At 37.2% G+C, this 17,903-nt stretch overlaps 1 protein-coding gene across 5 annotated transcripts in view; it reads right to left on the minus strand.

Moving 5' to 3' along the window:
* LOC139144792 (oxysterol-binding protein 1-like) overlaps positions 1–17,903 on the minus strand; it is an 88,608-nt gene that overhangs the window by 41,570 nt on the left and 29,135 nt on the right. For 2 of the 5 annotated variants that reach the window (XM_070715564.1, XM_070715563.1), the window contains exon 3: positions 4,197–4,444. In XM_070715564.1, coding sequence (XP_070571665.1) covers positions 4,197–4,444 — 248 coding nt within the window. Of the gene's footprint in view, positions 1–4,196; positions 4,445–8,933; positions 9,375–12,759; positions 12,905–17,903 lie in introns of those variants that run through there. The other 3 variants (XM_070715566.1, XM_070715565.1, XM_070715567.1) reach the window with 3 other exon arrangements.

The raw sequence follows: 17,903 nt of genomic DNA on the forward strand, positions 1-17,903 counted from the left end.
TGAGAGTACAGGGTCAGACAAGCCAGCACAGGCATGAAAAGGGTCAATGGACGTACTGACACGATACTGGTACATGTAAACTGTGTTGGTCTGATCGGCTGCCTGTCAACGCAGACAGAGCAGAACCACACCTTTACATGTACCACGGATAATGTACAACACTAATCAAGTGAGTGTACCACCAACCAAGACACTACAGAAGACATTGCCATATTAATGTTACAGCATATTCACATCAAACAATCATTATGCATTCAACACCTACCATTTCAAATGGATAAAGTTTCAAACTTCATATTCTGTTTTGTAACAAGATGATAAAACACAAACATGATGGAATAACAAATTTCTCATCCATGTTGAGTAGAAAAAGCAACAATGCATCAGAGATGGTAATCTTGTCAAATTCCAACACAAAGTTTCTATTTCCCCACGAAAACAGTCTACACAGTCAGGGCTCCCGCTACCTATTCGCCAATTCGCCAAATGCGAAAGAAAGTTAAAAATGGCTACAAAAATTCCTGTTTGGCTAATGTAGTGGCTATTGAATTCTTAGACCTCCTCAACAGAAAACTACACCTAACAATAAAATGTTGTAAGATGTTGAAACAGTTTACCCTCCTTCCTACAAAGTTGCAATGTATTGAAACAGTTTAATCTCCTTTCTACAAAGTTACAAATTCCCTGGTACGTAAAACAAACACTGTTGCTGTTTGATACTACAATACATCATGAACGTAAGGTCCATGAATACACTGAGGCCTGCTTTGCCTCCGTGAGTCCTGGGTCGTCTGTGATCTAACAAAAGTTGTACCTACTTTGCTGTATCAAAATTTGGTCTGCAACTACTCAGTTTGATAGTAAAAACCATAATTTCACAGGAAACTTTCACAAACTGAGCCATAATACAAAAGAAAAAGGAGAAAAACTGAGGTTTTCTGAAAGGTCAAGTCTGGGTCATCTCATCATGTGATGTCATGCATGAAGACCCCCTAATTACACAATTATGGTTCACAAGAAACCACCTAGGGTGGTCCAATAGGTGAAAGGTAATTTTGCTGCCTTTGGCATTCAGCTTGACTGACTCCCATTCGGCCTACTTTCAAACTGCTATAACTTAAACAAGAAATTATGTGATTCTGAATGATTTTAATATTTTTGTAGATTCCACCAGTTTCTTAATCTAGAAGTGAACATCACCAGACATTTCTTGATGATATCAAAATATCAAATGAAATATATCTGGGCTAAAATGTTATCATAATCATTAAAACAATGAATGCCTTCAAACAGTGATATCGTTGTGTCTTGTTTTACAACAGTTTTGTTTGGCCCAGCCCTTTTTGTCTCAAGAAAAGTACTTATACTCAAGATGCTATTTCAGCCTGCTTGATCACAACTATGACATACAAGTAAAACCGTGCCCTTAAATACCACAATAATCGTATCTACACTGCCATTGTGCTATACCATAAATGCTGTCTTCTGCATGGAAAATTGTTTTACTTGTTGGTTCAAACATTTAGGTTATGGAAGACTGCATAAATTTGCCACAAGAGAAGCCTGTAACTTATGACAAGCTATCATACTGAGAATACTAACTGAATGTGGCAGAAATATTCAATCTGTACCTCTTGTAATATACACTTAACATTGCTACCAGATTTTTAGAATTCAATTGCTACCTAATTTTATTTCTGGTGTTTTAAGTTTACCACCAAAAATGAGAAAGGATTTCTATCCCTGAAATGTCATAAAAACACAGATTATAAATGCAAAAACTAAATATATATTTTGTTAATGTAAAAACCATCTTGAACATCATACAAAACATCTTGATTTGTAAAATTAGGGACTCCTGAATGACGAGAAAGCTGTTGCCACACTTGAGATCATAAACTGGCTAAAAGTTACTCAAAATGGCTAAAAGATTTTTGATTTTGCTAATGAGTTGCCTAATCATTTTGGTGACTTAGCAGGAGCCCTGACAGTACATGAAGAAGTGTTTGACAGGTGCTGGAGATTCAAATGATTGTGGAATATTGTGCTTTCTGTGGGGTGTAATAATATAATAATATGTACATTCAGCAAAGAGAATATTATGATAAAATTGATCCTTTCACTCCATGAGAGTGCAGTTTACAATGGACAGACTGAATCAAGTTGAAACTGAAAGTTGTGAAATTCTTTGTGAAATTGCCGATCGAATTATCTCATACAAGTTGCATATGATTTCATTGACGTTTTCCATTTGTTAGCCATCAACTGTCTTGGACGGATAGGAGATGTTTTTAAGAGTAACATGAATTTCTCATAATTTTGAAGACATCATGATTTAAAGAGACATTAAACAAAATTCAAGTTGGTAGAAAAAAGTTGACCTTTGAACCCTGACCTTGTGACCTATGACATGTATACATTTACATCTGAACAGGGTGCATGGGGTTCATCAAGTTCTCTAAAGTCAAGAGCAATGCTGGAGTATTGCAAGTGTAATGAATGAATCTAGACTTTGTCAACTTGATCTCTTGTACTGGCTGTAAGATGACGCTCATGCAAGGTACAGTTCATCTCTATTGATGCCAATATCTATCACACGTAGAACCACATGGAGCTATTACGGGCAATTTAATCACTGGCAGACACAACAGAGAAGTCATGTATCAATTGGATAAGGGGCAGTAAGTCTTCATTCATACATAGTCCTAAAAATACCCTGTCTGCCAACAGAACTTGATATGACACTGGTATTTATGGTTGTTTTCAATCACAGTTCAGCCTTTGCAGAGGGAAAGTCAAATGACAAGTCTGGTTGAAGTTTTGTCTTCTGGCTGAGATATTTCAAACAGAATTACCTCAGCAACACAGCTGACAGCCATGTGACACACACAGCCCTGAATGCCGTGCCACTCTATAGCAAAATGAGCCGTGCATTTCGCAAGACTGAAGAACAGCTCTATCTTTGACATGTTCACAAAGGCAAACACAATACGAGAACAGGAGACGATACCAAACTGACAAATAACACTATCAAGAAATGGAACTACATTTCAGGTGGTGACAAAAATTTCATTAACACATTCCTCTTAACCTGGCTTCAACTTTAATATTGCGAGAAAATAAACAAACAATTAAAAAGGCAAATATTTACATTTATTCTTAATTTATTATTTATTTCATCAGAATAACAATTGTAAAATATTTTAAAGGTCTTTTTCTCTTCTTTCATAACCATCATCATGACGTCATAAACCAAATGTCATTGGGAGACAGCTATGTCAAGGTAAGTATTTGTATGCCAATATTTCATGGATTTCATAGCTCTCATGTAAGGCTGACATGGTTTTACATTTCATAACATGTACATGAAACATTAAATATATATCTTGCCTTACCCTTTATCATTGCATCATATACACAAAACAGTTTCAAATGTGGACCATGACATGAGCATAAAGGTCACGTCCTAAGGTTCAGCCCCTACATATCTATCGAAATAGATTGAATAGATGCATGTAGATTTATCATGGTGAGAAATTGGTATTTGATACCAGCAGATTCATTTCATTGGCAAAGAAATTATTTATTTATTTGGCAAGTATACTTTGCTATGTCCTGAGAGCCAGTATCAGTCATGAGGCCGAGGGAAAGATTCACAGAATGGGAGAGAGAAATTTTACAGGCCAACTAGTGGTCTATGTCTCTTGACTTGAAACCTGAATAAGTTTGATTTGTCAAAATAAGTTATGCTGTCACAGTCACCAGATGTGACATCTTAAAGGGACAAAGTCGGCCATTTTTCATGAATTTTGTTTGATGCAAGATACTACTGATATTGTTTGACACGTTGAAAGATACTGAATGAATGGTATTTGATACCAGCATGACCATTAATTAATTTTCGCGATGGTTTCATTTAATTTGTCTAAAATCGGGGTTGAATATATGCATGGTCACCCATTCATTCAGAATCTTTCAACATGTCAAACAATATGAGAAGTATCTTGCATCAAACAAAATTCATGAAAAATGGCCGACTTTGTTCCTTTAAAGGACTACATCACTGACTGAAAACCTTCACAAACACGTCACTACCATTACACAAAATATACACTGACATCACAAGATCATTCGCACATTATCACGACATTATGTTCTTATTTGTGGTACAAGAACTCAAAAAGGCATATACTCACATTAATCATTGCGTTAGATGTTATCCTAAACAGGGTAGCTCTCTCATTGACCGCCTTTATCTTGCTGCTGGCCTCTGCCGGATCCTGGATCAGTTCCAGTTCACTCAGTGACCGCTGGAGAGCAGCTCCGTGTTTGGCTATGAGATCATTGCAGGTGGTCAAGTCTTCTAACTTGCTATTCAGCATTCGTAAAGTGTTCTGGATGTCGTTTTTGTCTGGCTCTGTGGGTGTTACCTCATCTTCATCATCTATAGGAGAAAAATAGGAATAAAGAGTTGAAGTGGTTCACTAAAGCAAGTTTTGGATTCACATTCCAAAAAACCCATACAGATTGCAACTGATGACCCTTTTGGGGCAAAGCCCCCATACAGGTGATACAGGTACATTACAAGACACTACAGCCTGTTTATTGAATGCTGGCCTGGTTTTCTGTCAAAACACAATTTTGACGACTATTTCTTGTGATCACTTGGCTTACTGTTTGAGAAATCAAGTAAATCATTGAATTTCAAATATTAAATTTTACCATACACCCTAAAAAAAGGGTCCATGATTTTACTAACATTTGAACACTACTATAACTTTACATATTGTAAATGATTTTATACATTCGGAGGTAAAGGCTACCCCGAGCAATGAGGAGTAAGTTTTTTTGGTGAAACTGTATGTATTCACAAAAGATGACACTGACTGATGTGGATAAAACTCATTACAACTGTTTTAAAGTATAGATGTCTACACCAAGCTTTTACCAAGTTGAAATACGTGGACAGGTTCACAAGACATTTCCACACACATATGTTAGAATTCAATAAACATCCATATTCAGGTTGTTGATGAACATTGAAGAGATGCATCATAGATGTATCAAAATAATGTACACCTAAGAAGGCGGAGTATAGTTTTTATATTCAAGTTCATCAAAACTTGAGCACAGCCTGGTAGATTGGACTGTAACTCCTGGAGGAAGATGGTTAACTCTTTGCTTGTACAGAACTTTGACATTGACCTAAGGTAAACCATGGTCTTGTGGAAAAGTGTGATAGTGGACCGAGAGACATGGAGTTGTCATGTGACAACAGCAAGGGTGTAGAAACCCTGCACTTTTCATTCTGACACATGTGGTAAAAACATGTTGGTGTACGCAAATGGTGAATCTCTATAGAGTTTACATTCAGCTGATCTATTCCTTGCTAAGATACACATACCACCCTGTAACCTGGAACTTACAGCTAAGATGAACAAATCCATTCGGTACTTTATGGTACAAAGGGACCAGTACAAAGGTACAGTAAAGCCAGGAGTTTTGTAGTCTTGTTTGCTTGTATCATACAACTTTCTATTTTACAATACTGTAAATGTTCTGAGCTACAAAATTAGTTTGCTCTGACCACCAAACACCAGATTGGTTCACTCATGTCATGCAGGTTTTGAGGGCCTTGAGATGACGTGTTTGTGGTACAATCTAAAACACAATCTTGGTGGTATACTTTGGCAGCAAGTGTGAAGACACACTTACATGTAAATTAGATGTGTGTTAAGTTTTGTTCTCAGCAAATCACAAGCAATTGACTTTTTCAGAACAGATCTACAACGGACATGATGCTGACATGTCAGACACATCCGGCATTTGGCAAGGACACAGCAGATGTACAATTGTTCTTCTCTTACATGTGGTGATTGTGTAAGCCATCCCCCACATGATAAAAACAAACTTCTAAAAGTCACTGAAATATCCTATCACTGGTAACCTGGTGGGCACCAATAATATTATTATTGTTTAGTTTTGACAAACAATGCCACAACACCAAACAATGAGTTCATGTGCACCTGTACATGATAAACACCCAATCTGTTGTTTTTCAGATGCATGGAGGAAAAGTCTATGTGCTACACGGTGCATAATAATGTTAATATGGCAAAGATGTCAGCAATCTGCATATAAACCATTGCCCTTTATGGTACCTCTAAAAAGTAATTTTGAAATATTTTTATCTTCAAGGCTCATTTAGCATTGGAGCTGTCAGAAGATCATATAGTCTCATTGGCTGTGAGAATTACCACCAAATAAAAAAATTCAGAGCCTGGTCCAATGATGAAACTGGCAGAAATTGACTAATCATGGACTGCATTGCAAGAGAGCTGAAGGCAGCACCAGGCTAAGTGCTGACCCAGGTGCTGAGACCAAGCTAGCCAAGTGCCAACCAGGGGTTTAACAGTATTCTCATGCAAACAGTTTTGCCAACTGTGCTTTCTCTTGAGTGATTCTTGCTGTCATATCAATAATGTGGTGATACGCTGGTGTGACTGTTAGCCTGGTATCAATGGGATACTGCTATCAGGCTCAGCCCCACTCAAACCCAGAGTTTGATTTTCTTTTAGTAAGTAAATTTCTTTCTGTTTTGGTGTCAGACCAGTCAGTGAATTTGTCTTTGTTAGAAAGTGAATTCATGGCTGTACTGCGTCAACTAGCGTACAAATTTGAGGTTTTTCATTGTCTCTTTGTGATGAGTAAAAATATTCATTACTCTTCGCCACATGAATGCATAATAGTGACAAATTGTTGCAGATTGTCAATTCAATGATAATTTTGACACGTTCAACCAAATGTATCCAGCTAGTGTAATGATGCCTGCAAAGAACTATAATATAATGGTGTGTCTGTACTACCAAGATTAGGTTCATTGCATCAAAGGTCTATTTTGTCATTTCAGTCAAACTCACAAGGGTTACTAGCGTTGTATTATTTGTTACGTGTGTTCACAGATATGTTTTGTCACAGATGCATTCCAGTTTGTGTGTAATCCTTAGCCATACTGTCTCATGGACAATAGCCTTACCACAATCACCAAGGTTGGTCAATTCACTGAGCAGAAATGTTGACTCTTGCTGTAAACACTCTGGTATTAGTACAATTATATGCAAATAGTCAGTATGATGTTGTGACACTCAGCCACAAAAACATCTCTGTCTACTGTCTTATCTTTTCTGACTTGTAATGTTAACTGTTGATAAATAAAAAATAACGGCATAAAACCTGATGTGATGAAGTCTTGGTCAAACTCTAGGACAAATAATTCTCTGGCCTTATTTTCAATTTTACAATTATGCTCTACAGAATACTTATCACATCCTATCTTTTACATGTACACACTGACTCACTGACACCTATACACTGTACATGTGTCATAGGGCTACAGAATGAACTAATTTTTTCAGTACAGATCATATACATACTTTTATCATGTAACAGACATGGCATACACCACAAACAGCTGACTTGCTTTTATATGTCTCACACTACATCTTCTGGATACCTTGATACCAATGTACATAATGACCAATAATCTGAGTCCTTATACTTTACCATTTTGGCATTTTTTTGAGAAATTCACCATCAATATTTCTTTTTTTTCAACCTTTCACTTTTCAAAAGCAAAAGCCTGCAGGGTCGGTTTATTGAATTTAAAAAGAAAGCTTCATAAATAGATCCAAAAACTGAGACATAAAACAGACTGTTTGAAAATTTTGAATCATAGAGGACTTCTTTCATATGTACCATTCATAAATGATAACTAGAACTGTATAACCATTTTGAAAAAACATGATATCTCTGGACCAGACAATGAAAACAATCTTTTATTGCTTCCATCATACAAACATGTGAAGAAAAGAAATCATGAGATACAGCAGCAGGCTTTCATTCAGTAACCATTTGACCACTATGGTTTGGCCAAAACCCATTGTTATCTATGGTGAGTGTGGACCTGTTACAGGCAATTGGAGTGAACAGGTTAAACTATTTCTTATACTGGAACATACAATATCAGCTAAATACCATAATTGGAGATTTGAAACATTCTTTGGTTATGCAATCATGAAGTAGGACTTCTACTGTGTGGCAGCTTCCTATAGCACAGCTACGTCATGTTCACGCACAACATGTGCAAACATCAATGCATTTACGCATATCCGCATATTACTTATGATTACATAGACTTCCAATTGATATACAAATGAATACTCAAAAAAGTTTGATCACCCCTGTGTATCATCAGTAGAAGGGATATTACTAAATGAATGGAGTATGCGACTCTGAAGGAGCAACTAAGCCACAAAGCAGACACATGTTGAGAAGTAAATTAAAGCCCACGGTTAATAATCTCTTTTGGCCTTGGTATGATAGACAGACTCATGTCTATTGTGTATTCTGTGTCCTCATTCATTGACTGTCCTGTACGGCTAGGAGTCTACTTGAGACACTGTCTACATTCATCTCAGACAAATTGTGAAAAAAAATGCGATTCCGAAAGGCAAGTGGACATGTCAATAACAGGCAACTATGACTGCTATGGACATTATGATGATTATCTCCACTGTGAGATGGGTTCAATGACTTGACAGTGTTTTCAAAGTCTGTAGTTAAGATCGGGTTAGATCATCAATCATGGCATGCTCAGAGGAAACTGGTGACAATATGAGGAGTTGCTCTGTACATCAAGATTACATTATGAATTTCTCTGGCATATAAGCACCTACACCAACGTAAGATATGCAAGGTATAACTTTAATGACATATACAAATTTTGAACCCAAGCTTTTACTATCCATTCAATGACACACAAATCCATGAAAACTTTTCAGGGTAGCAATCCTCAGCTGTGTGTGATTTTATAATCCACAGTGTTCTACCACACAGAAGATATTTCAAAAAGTTAGCATAAAAAGTATACTAACCGTGTACCACTGGCTTCCTTCGACAAAATCTACATTTTCGCAGTACGGTGAAGACACCAAGTGTTGGCATAACTAAGGATCATCCTTCACAAAGCCAGAGCTGGCCACATGATGTACTACTGTTCTGCACTCTACCAGTACAATTCTATGTAGAGGCCCGACCCAGGCACAGAGCTCAGTCCTCTACCAATTTGCATACGGTAGCAGAACAAAACAAAGCCAAACAAAACAATAAAACAACAACGCTGGTACTGACAAATGCTCTGGTGCTGAGCAAGAAAAACAGCAAGTCTGGACCTGGTGTCGAGCTACTTGGATGCGGCTGTTCTCTGACGATGACCGAAATGCATGGAGGGGTCATGGATTAAAATGCATGGCATGTGACGGCTATGTGTCTGACTGTTCACAGGAGCAATACGCTACCCTGCTACAGCCTCTGAACAACTGCTGCCAGCCAATGGACAACATCAGGGCTGAGCCCATCTGACTACCGCTCACTTCATTAGCATAGAACCACAACTGGGTGTATTTTTAGAAATGAACAGAAGCAGACGTTAAGCTCTGCCACTGCATTTATCACCCTAACAGTCCAAAAACAATGAAACTTGGAACAGGGATGGGGAAGAATGTCACCTTTAGCAACACCTTGCATGAAAGTCAACTTTACACCAAAAATAGTACTATTTACATGTTCAAAAGTTTAAATACTGACAAGTATCAAATAATAACTTTTACCAATAACATTTCTGATCCATCATGTAACTTTGATGAGGATCAATGTAATTTATTTTCCAAATAAAAATAATAATCGTGTGCTGTGCACAAAAACATCAAAAAGTCATCATTTCAGAATTCTTTTGTTTTCCACGTTGTGCACTTCTTTGAGTAGCACTTCATTCTTGTTCATGAATCTATATAACATATCTTTTAAAACCTGACAGAAAAAAGTATTAAGGAATATCTTAATAAACATTTACAAAAGATTGAGTACTTTTATTTTTCATTGCTAATTTCTGCAGGTCATGTTTTATATTACCACTACTTGTTATAATATTTCTGTACATTGCTGTAGGACCACACTACTGCAGGTGCTTATGATGCAACTTTTAGTACGGACAACAATTTTTGCAAGCTCTTGAAACTCCATTCATATACGCCATCTTTATCAGCCATCAATAAATGATGCAATGTTGATACTAACACAATGGTATAACTGTCAAAAATTCAAGCAAGTGTGGCAGTATCATCATCATTCATTTATTCTTTTCTATTGGAGAGACTGAAAGCCTTTTGAATGTTTTCACTTTGGCAGATGCAGTAGCTGACTTCTTGCCCTCCTATGAATTGCCGCATGCAGAATTCCATATTTCATCTTTTGTATGGATCAGCTGATGTCAAACAATCTGTTGTGGTTATTGATGTCAGTGGTACCCACCAACATTGTACAAGACATAATTTATCATGTAAGGAACTACATCTCCGCTAAATGGAGGTGTAGGGGATTTGTAATTCACTTTTTACTTCTCTGACGGTAATGAGAGCAAGATGCATTCGTTTCTGTATGAATTTCTGTCCCAATCAAACAAATAACATATATTTACTCCTGTAATACATGGTATGGTTCCATGTCATTAACAACGGATCAATTTGATTTCAGGACACTGGTAACTGTGAACATTAATTTTCATCTCAGACGCAGACAAGTAATTTCCCTTGGCTTTTACAAAAAACAACCTGGAGGTGTACACTTAAAATTTGAAGATTCTATCGCCAACGTCATAAATAAGGATAGAATATAATAGCAGCATATCATATTACCAGTGGTATTTACATATAAATATGTAAATATGCCCTGTGTACAGGTCATGTTTCTAATTCAGGTGATCGAATATTAATATGTACACCATGTCTATATCTGCATACATTGTATTTATTTTTATCCAACATTTGAATATTTCATCACCTCTACGAGTACATTATTCGGTTCAGGTATTCTGTGCAACTTCACTGACAGATAATGTCATATAAGTGTCATATAAGAGCATGGCTATATTAATACACAAGTTTTTAGCTCTTTTTTGACCATTAACCCTTTGAGTGCTGTTATTTTTCCCACCAAAATGCTAGTGCAACATTTTACCAATTTTTATGAATTTTTCTTTAATTTTTTTGATAATTTTGAACCAAATGGACATCACATTTCATCAGCTGCAGTTTTTTATCAAAATTTTGACAAAAACCTGAAAAAAATTGCCTAGGTGACAAAAGTTGACTTTGGCACTCAAACAGTTAAGTGGTACCAGAATTTCATCACTAGTAATTTAGCAAACTGAAATATGATACTAGTTTGTCATATTCTATCTGATGAGCTTTTTACAGAAAAACGGGTCAACATCGATTTCACTCCTGTACCCGCAGTTGATAATTTTATACTATGTAGCAAATCAAATGGTCAGATGACTTAACCATTACATGTACCAAGTGTAACATTGCTTTGAGCAGTGGTATTGGGTGTAAAAGAGGAATTGAACTTGAAGCAAGATGCCCTGAAGCCACCTACCTTCCCCTTCCCATTACCAGGGAGACACACCCCTCTACCAGGGCATCTTAAATGATTTCAGACTGTTCAGGATACAGTAACAGTTTAGATAAATTAGAATACACAGTACAGGTTGGAACTTAGAATAAAACAAGATTAATGATTGAGCGCATACTACGTTTTCAATGACAGATCTTGTGTTAAACTAAATACGTATTTCTCTGAAGATTATTATGTTACCTGATGTACAAGGTAACTTGCTATCAAATTTTAATAACGATTCAAATCTTTGTATCTATACCCTAAACATTAGCCTAATATTCTGATTTGCAACCACATCTGTACAAGATTCAAATTAAGAACCAATGTTCATATTTTTTTTGGATAGGAAAAAAAATTGAGCATTAATGTGTGACATGACTAACTCTTTGAACAATACTTAACAGACTGACATTGGACTGTCTATGAAAGCATGCAAATCACTCGGGGTCAACAAACTGCACGACAGTCATCATGTACACTGTTTTTCTCGTATGTAAATCATCGGCTTCCATTGTTTTATGACAAAGTCCTTACATGTCCACAAAAGAATTCCATTTATTTCATTCGAAAACTAAAATGGCCACTGTAAAATTTGTGATGTCAGAGTTACATGACCAAGAGAGTAATTCCCATGAACAGAGCAAAAACTGGAGCGATCACTTTCAATGACCTTGCTCGTCCACACTAATCCTTTGCAAGAGACATGAATTACTTTTGAAAATACCGACATGAACTAGTCTGAAAATGCAATTGTGAATAATTTTGTATCCATAAATTCTTTCATTTCACCTTATGCACAAGATGATATTCCTTATCTTGACAGAATCATTGAGGAACTGACCACAGTTTATTAAGAGAGGGGATAAAATGCCCACACAAATCAAGGAAGCCATTGTGACCCACTTTCAATGAACTGTTCTGCAAGGGTGACCACTCAAGAATGAAAGTTTCGAAAACGTTGTGGGCCAAATCAAAAAGATCAGCTACATCGGTATCATGATTTTTGATACCAGAGAAGCATGCACATATACGCAAGTGAAGTTTGAGTTGGGGAAACAAAGCTGTGAGAGTGAGAGTGTCTTGAGGCTGCGGGTCAACACCTTACTATCATGTCCTGAGAGAAACATAATATGTACATTGTATCATATACCACCATCACACACTTCTCTACCCAGTGAAAATGGATGGTGGAAATTGACATTCACTAGTGTGTCAGGCCAAAAAGAAATCACACAACGCACTCACCAAATTTGTACCTGCTTTTTAGGATGGCACTTAACACACAGAAGCACAGCTCTTCCCTTTTCAGTCCCATTATGTATTCTAACAAGGTTAGCTGAACCCTCTAGGACAATAGGGCAAGCATTCCAGCCGGTCTTACTGTCTCAGTGTAGGTGTACACATGCAATTCGTGAGACTGACTTACAGAGCAGGGGTCAAGAATCTGGGCTAAATGCACTTATACTCGCTGGCTGACTGGTGCTGAATCTTCTCAAAGGGCTCTGACTGCAACTTGACAGGAATCACCAATATAAATATTCATGACACTGCCTCACAACTTTGTTTTTTACTCTGTCTGGTTTTTAGAACTGTTGAGGAAGCTTAAGGCTCTTTAGTGAATACACACTGTAGAACAGATAAAGAGACTGCTTTTAGAGCAAAGTGTGTGTACATAATGCAAAGGGACATGGTAGAAGAATAAATACTTGTCTTATTTGCTTTGCGGAGTACATAACTGACTTATAAGACTTCTGACATTTTGCAGTTAGTATTGAAATGTTTTTGCAATTTCTTTCAGTCAGTAATATTCAATAGATGAGAAATATATGAAAATCACTTTCTATATTTTAGGAAAGTGGAGTTCGTATGAAATTGCGAATTTGTATGTTATGACACGTAAATTGGTCGTTATTAAAATCAGCATTCTGCAGGACAACACAATTTCTGAATGCTATCGCTTTGGTTTTTTAATAGAGAAACTTCAAAAATGTTGAAATTTTTTGGATAAAAAAAGTACTGAAATGATGTTACATTTTATCCCCACCAGAGAAAGTGAAAACTGCATAGCCTGATGCCACCCTGTACAGTTTTTTCAAAATGTGTGGGTTGGTGCAGACACAGATAAGATACAACTTCCAAGTAAGTTATGTGTTTTCCACATAGTTTCATCAGTGTCTGGCATAAAGGCAGGGGTAATCACATGTATCACCTCTGCCCACTCACCCTGTGAGTAAGACATGTCGACAACTGACAATAGCTATCAGTTGCACCCATGTTTGCAAATACCAGTGAAAAGACTGATTTTTATTGCTCGTCTTTGGATACCAGCTACTGTGGATAGGCAACATCCCACACACATTTCAGTGACAGAAGTAGGTTACGTGAACTCAACCTGACCTTAACTTTCACATGAAAAAGTAAATCTTATGTGATGTAGGTCAGCAGTAGCACTTGTGGTCTACACGTATATCAGCATGCCTTACACTCAGTTCAATGTTGATCAAACAGCCTAAAGGGACCACGTCTCAGAAGCTCAGAAGAGGAAGCTTGTTCATTTTGCTCAAAACCCTCTCCCCTCCCTTAAACTAAAGTTCAAAAGTGTAAAGCGTTGGTGTCAAACATATAATACACCAGATCAGTTCATATATATGGATATTAAATTACATGTACATGGACACTCACATCATGTGATTGCGACATCATCAAATTTGCTATATGATAGAAGAAATTTAATAAATAAATAAATAAATAAAGTATTTACCATAAAAAGATGCCAAAGATTTGTATATGTTGTTCACAGTTGCTCCATTTTAATATTTGTTACTATGTAACTTGCATTTTGTTTTTGAGTTCATAAAATATTTTACAGGAGTATAAGCAAATTTATCATTACAGGTATAAGTTTTAGTATTTGAGTATTCACTGTTGTTTCTGACTGCAAGTGTGTCGTTTATTTTTCTTTTCCTCTCTTGACAATGTCATAACAGCTCAATGGAGAATTATAAGACTACTTTGAGCTCAGTAGTACCAGTGGTCCGAGTGCTAAACAGGCAGTAGGACTAAAATGGTGTGGTGACAAATAAAAGCCAAGCAGCTGATAGGACATCATAAAGTTTTACATTTTACTGTTTACTTTGCAAGGATCAATGTTATGTATGTTATACTTGACATTTATGAGTAACACACACATAGTAAAGTCATGGTTACAGATTAAAACTGGTTCTGATTTTGAAATAGTATTTTATAGTCTTTCCAGTGTAATACACACAATCCTGTCACCAATAAACTGCAGTGCAATTGTCACTTTCACTGACTGAATTGAGTTCAAAAGCTTCTTACCCTTACGTGAACAACTTTGACTTTAAAAGTTTTGGTATGTCTGGGATTGGTACCTAAGTATTTTAATAACTGGAGAATGGCAATTACATATATTCAAACTGCCCTCAATCTTACTGTTCACCTCGCATCCCAGTAAACTACTCTACCCTCCCATATAAACCTCCACATCTTGGTACAACCTAAACCCGACTGAAAGTTAACTGTACACCAGGATATCTTCCTCCACTGATATCTGCATAGACTAAGAGGCAATGGAACTGACTCAACACACACATGACCAAGTGAGTAACTTTTGTCAGGAACAGTGATGTCTCAGCATTTTGTAAAATCCTTCAATGGCACAATATAAGAACATGTTCCAACTATTTCATAACTGCACTTTGGATGCTCAAGTCTGGTATTCAACCTTGACATGATTCAAGCCAAGGAAATGCAAAAGGTCAATACGCTTCCTTATGCTTGTATATCCTCACAAGGTTACTATCATACCAAGGAATAATACGTATGGTACGTGTCCTCATTGGCAAAGGTCAACAGGACAGATGTACATTACATGCAGGCAGCTTAACAATTTACTTCTTCACTGAATAACAAATCCTACGATTAAAATTGATGATAAATCTTGCAAAAAATTGGCAGAACTTTGTTATTTTATTTTATTTTATTTTATTTGTTATTTTATTTTAATAAACATACAGTACACTTTTGATGTATATATGCGATGTGCTGGTAACAGACTTTTATGTTACCTCACATGATACAGACTTTACAAGTATTTTCAACACACTATACTTTTATTGTGGGTTAAAAATGCCCAAGTTGTGATTAATCTTTTTTGTCCTTGCTGCTGACATGTTGCACATACTGTGGTCATTTTTTCGCTTCCAAGTAAATTGCTTTCAAACATTCCTTTGTCTTAAGTAATGAGAACTGGTCCAAGTATGACAAGGCCGGCAATATTATACAAAATTTACAATCCTACAGCGATGTATACTGTAAAACGTTTGGTGCTGGAGGTAAACGACTTCAGAAATGTCACCACATACTTCACCTCTGTGGTTGCAACCTAGGACAAAAACCTATACTGTGAGGGCGGTATGGTATACTTCTCAAGAAGGCCTGTGAGGGCGGTATATACCTTGCAGAGTTGACATGTGAAAGGTCAAGCAGCTCTGTAGCATAAAGCTTGAATATTGTTGGTGACAAATCACTACACCTTCAATGTTTTATTTCATTATTTAGAAAAAGAAAAAAACAAGACAACAACTATATTCGTGAATTTCAATCCAGTCAGTCCCCCTGTCATTTTTTTTTTCCTACAATGACCTAGTCTGGTTCCCTGACCCATTTCCCCGGTAGAGGGCGTGGGGAAATATAGGGTCAGGTACCGGCTAATGTAAACATGGACGCTATTGGGTTAAAATAAAACAAGCTGTGATTGGATGAAAGTAACACTTGTAACACTTGTACCACCACTAACTATCCGTGGTTCAGGATGGTCCTACTTAAATTTGTAAATCTCAAATGTCCCATGGACCTGGTAATGTATTACCTTGAATGAAAATGATTATTGGACCAGTTTTATGTCATATTTTTTCCCGTCTTTCTTGGGTTTCGCACTTTCAGGCTCACTTGACACCAACTTCTTGTTTGTACCACAAAGCCGTGGAGGTAGAAAGAAATACTTTCTACTTCCATGATTTAGCCACTGTGATTTAGCACACCTCTTAATACTTTTAGAACGTCGACATGATGCCCGGCATTTTTCACGAAATTCTGACACCATTCTATCCATCGAAATCAATCGTCGTTCACAGTTCCAACAAAGTTTGCTTTCAATTAGCTGTGATATCGCAGCAGTACTTGTGGCGTGTATCGAACGTGCTCGGGTCATAGGGGTCACGCCACAGTCGGCGATGACCTCAATGACCCTAGCGCGTTCGATACAAGCAACAAGTACTGCTGCGATATCACAGCCAGCCTTCAATCACCACTATTTCCCTGTACTTCTGGATTAATCATTTCAGTTTATGTTTCCCGTCTCGTGTGCCAATGTTTTTGGTTCAGATACCAGTGTTCGAACGTAATTCTGATCCAGTCGAATTTTGACCGGCGTTTTCATGGTAGCAGCCATATTTGTTGTAGCATGTTCTGTCAGGTGACTAACCTCCGCCATCTTGAACAAAATTCTGTTCAAGATGGCTACCCGGTACCTGACCCTATTTTTCCCCACGCCCTCTACCGGGGAAATGGGTCAGGGAACCAGACTAACAATGACCCACAGTCATGACTAATTACATGTCTCTTCTACTGCAGCATTACCTATCCTGGAAATGGCATGACTATCATAAGCAAATCTGCACATGAAGATGGGGATTACAAAAATAAGTAAAATCCTCAAACTGTGTATAAAGGTGTAGCTAAATGGGAGGGGGGGGGGGGGGGAATGGGGAATTTTGGGTAGTACATAAAAATTACTATCTCAAATACAAGGCCAGCCAACATCTTGTAATCTCTTTCCTCTAAGGGGTGGGGATGGGGAGGGGGGGAGCGCAGTTCACAACTACTGTATTGAATTCAGTGAAATACGATATCAGCATTGAGTAAACTTGCAAATTAAACTGATCAATTATCAATTCAAACCCTACAAATATTCCAATTAGAGATGGTCTATTTTTCGAAATCATGCATATTACAGTAGAACTTGAAGTAAATCTGAACTAGAATTTGTAATAAATTCAGAGGTGTCTTGGGATGAAAACAGGTTTTCCACACAACTCATCTTGGCCAGAGGAGGAATAAATAAATGTCAGTGTACAGACACAAGGAGTGAAAGAACACAGGACTCCTACCTGACAAAGATATTGTCACTGACGTGACCCAGACACACGCGTATTCCCGAGAGCAAAAAGATTTTTCATTCCATTGCGTGGGTGGACACGGTATTTATCATTAGTTTTATCTCAGTCTCACACTGTTGTCTGGAGGAAGCCATTAATTTGTATTCATTAACTTTAACACCCACTCTTCAACACATGGTGTTATCATTA

The sequence above is a fragment of the Ptychodera flava genome, chromosome 12 (assembly GCF_041260155.1).
Source record: "Ptychodera flava strain L36383 chromosome 12, AS_Pfla_20210202, whole genome shotgun sequence".
Taxonomy (NCBI): Eukaryota; Metazoa; Hemichordata; class Enteropneusta; family Ptychoderidae; genus Ptychodera; species Ptychodera flava.